The sequence below is a fragment of the Centropristis striata genome, chromosome 7, assembly GCF_030273125.1.
Source record: "Centropristis striata isolate RG_2023a ecotype Rhode Island chromosome 7, C.striata_1.0, whole genome shotgun sequence".
Taxonomy (NCBI): Eukaryota; Metazoa; Chordata; class Actinopteri; order Perciformes; family Serranidae; genus Centropristis; species Centropristis striata.
Window position 1 is genome coordinate 35,685,699 of NC_081523.1, and position 6,726 is coordinate 35,692,424.

The 6,726-nt window shown below is 43.8% G+C and overlaps 1 protein-coding gene across 1 annotated transcript in view; it reads right to left on the minus strand.

The window, feature by feature from the left end:
• Window positions 1–6,726, minus strand: part of LOC131974163 (inactive phospholipid phosphatase 7-like) — a 10,370-nt gene continuing 3,644 nt past the window's right edge. Inside the window, exons 3-5 of the mRNA XM_059336350.1 lie at window positions 3,552–3,871; window positions 3,305–3,486; window positions 1–1,479 (exon numbers count right to left, since the gene is read on the minus strand). Coding sequence (XP_059192333.1) covers window positions 1,273–1,479; window positions 3,305–3,486; window positions 3,552–3,871 — 709 coding nt within the window. The 3' untranslated portion in view covers window positions 1–1,272. The remainder of the gene's footprint in view (window positions 1,480–3,304; window positions 3,487–3,551; window positions 3,872–6,726) is intronic.

Consider the following 6,726-nt stretch of genomic DNA (forward strand, 5'->3'; position numbering starts at 1 on the left):
TAGCACCTGTAGGGGGCGTGGTCTGTAGAAGCTGTAGGGGGGCGTGGCCTGTAGCAGCTGCTCGTCCTGTTCTCAGGTGATTTGTGATGTTTGTCTTTAACAGAAGCTTTTAAATGTTCGAACAAGAGATAAATTAACTTTAACTCTAAATAATATTCAACAATATTGTTTTTTTATTTTCTGATGATTAAATAATCCAAACTCCAGCTTCACTTCCTGTTTTACTAATTAGCACACATTAGCTCTGTTAGGTTAGCTCCATTAGCTTAGCACTTTATAGGTGTAAGTGTGCTTGTTTTCAGTTTGTTTTGTTTCTTCTGGTTGAACTTTCAGTGAGATTTAAATTTATGAATCTGTTTTTCTTCCTTCATGAGCTGCTGACGAGCTAACACAAGCTAACACTAGCTAACACCGGATAACACTAGCTGTCATGAAACGGTTTATAGAAACAGAAATCTCAGTTTTGTTCTGAAAAGTCAAAATTCAATTTATTTTCATCGTACAAATAAAATAAATAAAATGAATCATCGACTTCAGATTTCGTTTTTTATGATTTGTCGCATGATGTCACTGTTTCGTCGTCATGGCTACGGCAGTAAAATAAAAGCTGTTCAACAAACTGAGAAAATACACACATTTACTTAGGCCACTTTTAGGGACTTCCATTTATGTTCTGCAGCTGTCCAGGGACCCTCAACAGCTTTCATCTTTAAATATAATATACTTTCTTTACAGCATCTGATCCGCAGAATGACCTTTGACCTTATTATCCGTACAGGACCCACAGAGGACCAGAGGCCCCCAGGGGACCAGAAGACCAGAGGACCCAGAGGATGAGAGGACCAGAGGGCCCGGCTCCTCTGTGTCAGACCAATGTCCTCTCTGTGTCCTGCAGGTGGACCCACCTTTAGATACGATGAATCAATCTTTTATATTCTAAGGGCCACATCTAAACACATCCAGCTGTCCCTCCGCTCAGTCACGGAATCAGAAAACAAATCCAGAACAGAAACTTTCTCATTTTGGACGTTTCAGTAACTCCCTGAAGGAGGCCTAAGTCTCACACACACGTTCAGTTTCAAGCGTCTAAATTAACTTCAGACGTCTCTGTGGTTCGGACATAATGTGATTAACATCAACCAGACCACAGTCTGCAGCGGGTCATGACAGAGTCCGTCCCCTCAGTGGACATAAACCCGACGTAAACCCGAAGCGTCCAGCAGGACCAGGTTCCAAACCAGCCAGACCCCCAGTCGACTGGTCCGGACCGGTTCAGACCAGCGGAGTCCAGCGCAGCGAGCCGATGGAGATCAGGGTCTGGCAGGAGGCTGAGTCCAGCCAGACGGACTCCACCAGGCTGAAGTGCAGGAAGCCAAGCGCGAAGCCGCAGCCAACGTCTGACAGGTGATGTTTCCCCAGCAACACCCGGGACACGGCCACCAGCACCGCCCACAGGTACAGCAGGATCCTCAGGGGCACCTGGAGGACAGGGAGACCAGGTTACTGCAAGACCAGAATCTGAGACCACATTACTGCCAGGACCAGATTCTGAGACCAGGTTACTGCCAGGACCAGAGTCTGAGACCAGGTTACTGCCAGGACCAGAGTCTGAGACTAGTTACTGTCTAAAGAAATGTTGAGTGTGCTTTACTCTGGCCCGTGACTCTCAGCCATACATTATTGACCCTGCCGAGAAGTTTACAGTATATTATCTCTACCGTTGCTGAGTCACCGTAATTGTGAAAGGGTGTAAGAAATAAACTGCATTTCCTCTAGAAAGTGCGGTGTGGATTAACTGTTTTAGAAAATGGAAAAGAGGAGGAAGTCCTGTAAGATAATAAAGCAAGTGTTGGTCTGTCTATCTGTCTGTCTGAAACTCGTCAGTTAGTGTGAAACTCGTCAGTTAGTGTAAGACTCGTCAGTGTGTTAAACTCGTCAGTGTGAAATTCGTCAATTAGTCTGTTAAACTCATCAATGAGTGTGAAACTTGTGAGTAAGTGTAAAACTCGTCAGTGTGAAACTCATGTGCGAGTGGCTAATGCAAGCGGCTTTCTTGGATGTTTTTTTTCCAGGGTCATACGCCAGTGCAGGGGTGCAGCATGCGCACATGCGTTGTCTTGTCATACATGCTGGTGAAAATCCTTCTCCAATCGCATTATCTTGGTATCCTAATCGGAGTTGGAGAACTCCGACATCAGTCAGACTAACACGTTTACATGCACTTCAGTTGTCCAGTTATAAGGCAATAATTAATAATTATTTTTTTCAAGTGTCATGTCAATGTACTGAGTTAGTGTAAAACTGATCAATTAGTGTAAAACTCGTCAGTTAGTGTGTTAAACTCGTCAGTGAGTGTGAAACTCGTCAGTTTGAAACTCATCAGTTAGTGTATAAAACTCGTCAGTTAGTGTGTAAAACTCGAGAGTTAGTGTGTAAAACTCGTCAGTTAGTGTAAAACTCGTCAGTTAGTGTAAAACTCGTCAGTGAGTGTGTAAAACTCGTCAGTTAGTGTAAAACTCGTCAGTGAGTGTGTAAAACTCGTCAGTGAGTGTGTAAAACTCGTCAGTGAGTGTGTAAAACTTGTCAGTTAGTGTAAAACTCGTCAGTGAGTGTAAAACTCGTCAGTGAGTGTGTAAAACTCGTCAGTGAGTGAGTAAAACTTGTCAGTGAGTGTAAAACTCGTCAGTGAGTGAGTCAGCTTTCCTCCAGAAATGTTCCCTCCTTTTTACCATGGGGGTCTATGAGGCTGTGGGTGCGTGTTGGTGGATCCTCTGTGCGTCCTACGCCCAAACTATAACTATGACAGCTTTACCAGACGAATGTGAGTGAGAAGCCAAATTTTCCTAAGTTTCTATGTATAAATTATTTCTGTACAGTGGCTTTTGGGGCCTCGAGCGCAGTTTCCAAATGTATTTTTTGACAAATTTTTCTCTCCCTCCGCACTCTAGGGATGATGTCATCCACTGTAGCCTCTCCATAGGGTAACATTGTGGGGATGGCGTGTTTTTGCAGAATAATTTGAAAACCTTTTGCAGAAACCCTTAGAAAAGCCATAGAACACTTGTCATGGCTGAGCCAGCCGATTTGATACCTTTTTAGTGTATGTGCGAACAAAACTCTTGGAAGAGTAGTTGACTGGAAAAAAAACGGAAGAAACGGAAGAATAAAATCTAGGAATAAGCCCGTTGAATAATGTGCTTTTTCAAGCACACTCAATAAGCTCGGTGGAGAGAATATAGTGGCTCTTACAAGCAGACTCAACAATAACAGTAGTAATATTCATAGATAATAGTTGCCAACTCACCGCCAGCACCAGGTGGTTCAGCAGGAACTTGGACACCATGGCAGCGCGACTGGCGTGCGCCGCTGGGAACGAGTAGCGGTCCATGGCGATGTAGTCCAGGAAGCCGACAGGGAAGTCCCACGGTCCCCGCCGCTTCACCAGCTTCTGCAGGCCGGCCACCGTCATCAGGTCGAGGAGCAGCGCTGCGGAGACAGACGGCAGTTGGTTGGGGACAAACATGATATCACCATTATAACAAGCGTCTCACCCAGCAGCAGGTTGACGAGGACTTCCTGTCCGGCCAGTGTGCTGCTCCTCCAGAGACAGATCAGGGTCCCCAGCAACCAGGGCAGCGCATGGCCGCTCAACGCCAGCAGGGTCACCATGGACCGCAGCGGGGCACCGGACCCCCGAGTCCCCGCACACACGCCCAGGCGCTTGGACAGGCTGATGTCGATGGCAAGCAGTGAGCTAACGGCGATGCCTCGAAAAGACGGGTTCAGCTGCATGCAGTCCTGCTCTGGGAACCGGGACCCGTCCTTCAGACCCCCATCAGCTGAGCCCCCCTCAGAGGAGTCCCTGGACCCCCTGGGGACAGAGACCAGGACAGAGATCAAGACAAAGACCAGGACAGAGACCAGGACCCACAGAGACCAGGACACACACAGAGACCAGGACACACAGAGACCAGGACACAAAGACCAGGACACACAGAGACCAGGACAGAGAGACCAGGACACACAGAGACCAGGAGAGAGAGACCAGGACACAGAGACCAGAACACTCAGGGACCAGGACACTCAGGGACCAGGACACACAGACCAGGACACACAGAGACCAGGACAGTGACCAGGAGACAGAGACCAGGACACTCAGGGACCAGGATACACAGACCAGGACAGAGACCAGGACATACAGTGACCAGGACTTTAAGACTATGAAACAGTTCAGATCCTTAGGTGTCAGTGTCTCTGCTGAATCAGACTCCATCCAGAAAGCCATCATTTTAACAGTAGTCTTCTTGTGTTCTTTAGACCTGATAAAGCATCAATTCAGCATCATGTTGGAGTTATTTCAGCTCATTTAGATCAGTTTATTCACATTAAATATCTTATTGTGGCTTCATACTGATTAATGAGTAATAAACCTGTAAAACTGGCCAAACAACAAGCATTCCTGAAATTATCTAACTCTTTCTGTTAACGTGTGTTATTAGGGCCCAAGCAGGCAACAACCTGCGAGGTCCCTATTGTATTTCGAATGATTATTCTTTTTTTTTATTCTTCTTCCCAAATGATCGCAGTTTTCACTGCCTGAACATACCCCAAAACTCATGAAACTTTAAATATAAGTCACACATGGCGAAAATTTTATAATCTATTGTCACCCTGAATTTCCACCACTTTCTTATATCCACACGTTCACTGAGTTGTGCTGAATCTCGGGATATAGGCCACGCCCTTTTTTTCGCCTACCGTTTTTTACCCCCGCAAATTCGCGAAATGTCGCAAACCTACTTTTTTGAACTCCTCCAAGGCAATTTCATCGTTTTGCACCAAACTTTGCACACAGCATCTATGGACCCTCATGACAAAAAGTTATTAAAAGAATTTTGATAACCCAAAGATTACTCAAGTTATAAAATTACAACTTCCTGCAGGTGGCGCTATTATCAACACAAAACACGAAGTGTTGCATATCTCCACATTGGTGTGTCTGAATGACATGAAACTCAGGTTACTACTTCCCCATGAGCCCCTGAGGCTCGCTGCAAAATTTTGGGCAATGACCACTAGGTGGCGCTCTTAAAATTGAAGTATTTTATATCTCCAAATTGGTTGGTCGGATTAACACCAAACTTGGTATACTTATTGTCAATGCCCTCCTGAGGATAACCCTTGAAGGTTTTATTGAGCGGCCCCTAGGTGGCGCTCTGATGGCAGTCTAATTTAATATTTGGCACTGTGCCCAGACCATAAGACTTAAGGCAATGAAATTCATAGGGGTGGTATAGACTGGCCCCTGTAACGCACACACCAAAAACAGCAAAATAAAATAAAACTTGTTTAGGCTGCAAAAACGTAGATAAAGGTTAAAATGTATATAGAAATAGTAAATACATACATAAAAGCAACAATAAATAAACACCCATGCAAAGCATAGCAGGGACAAAACTGTTTTTGTGTCTTTTTGTTCTACACCTAGGGATTGTAAACCTACGCCCAGAGGGGAGGAGCTGAAACTCTGTGTGCAATGGATGGGAACTGTCATTTAAAATTGAACCAGTAATGCGCTGTAATTGTTTTGTGTACAAGGTCTTCACGTTGAGCTGTGGCTCACCAATCAGTCTGCTAGACCACTTTACTATTTGGTTGAGTGAGTTTTTATTTTTCAATGAGAGGTTCCCAAACCAGGCTGCTAGTGCAAATAATAAAACTGATTCAATAAAAGCGTGATAAAAGAGGGTCATGATGGATTTTTCAATGTGGAAGCGACTCAGTTTCCTCAAACAAAACAGGCGATGATTCCCTTTTTTACACACCGCTTCACAGTTAGTTTCAAATGTGAGTTTTGATCTATTATCATCCCCAGGTATTTATAAGATTGCACACATTGAATAGTCTGACCTTTGATTGATGTAATTTCTTGTGTCTTAATTTTTTTCCTAAAATCAATGAGCATGTCTTTTGTTTTGGCTACATTTAATTGAAGGTGGGATGCCTCACACCATTCAACAAAGTCATTAATGACTGGACCATGACCTATTTCACTGTGAAATTCATAGGGGTGGTATAGACTGGCCCCTGTAACGCACACACCCCGACGGCAGCATGCCCCGACACGCGTGTACTGCGAGGGCCCGTTCAGTATTGCTTGCAGTCCTATTTTGTTTTGTGTTTCAGACTCCTAAAACTCTTTCAACAATCCATTAAAAAACTCTTGTTTTATAGCTCTGCTGCACCAAACTCCATTCAGAAAACCATCGTTTTAACAGCAGTGTTCTTGTTCTTCAGACCTGACAAAGCATCAATTCAGCATCATGTTGGAGTGACTTCAGTGCCTTTAAATCCGTTTATTCACATTAAATCAGATAAATCTCTTTATTCAGCTGCAGACTGATGAACCAGCATCATCAGCAGTGGTGGAAAGTAACGAAGTACATTTACTCAAGTACTGTTCTTCAGTATAATTTAATTTTGAGGTACTTGTACTTTACTTGAGTATTTCCATTTTATGTAACTTTATACTTCTACTCCACTACATTTACAGGTAAATATTGAAATTGTTACTCCTCTACATTTAGCTGACAGCTTAAGTTACTTTACAGGTCGAGATTTAAAATAAAATACATGACACATTTAAAGTGTTAAGTGTTTAAAGTATTTTTTAATTACATCTTTTCACAGTATATTAAGTAATTAAATGAGCCCTGTGTTAACACT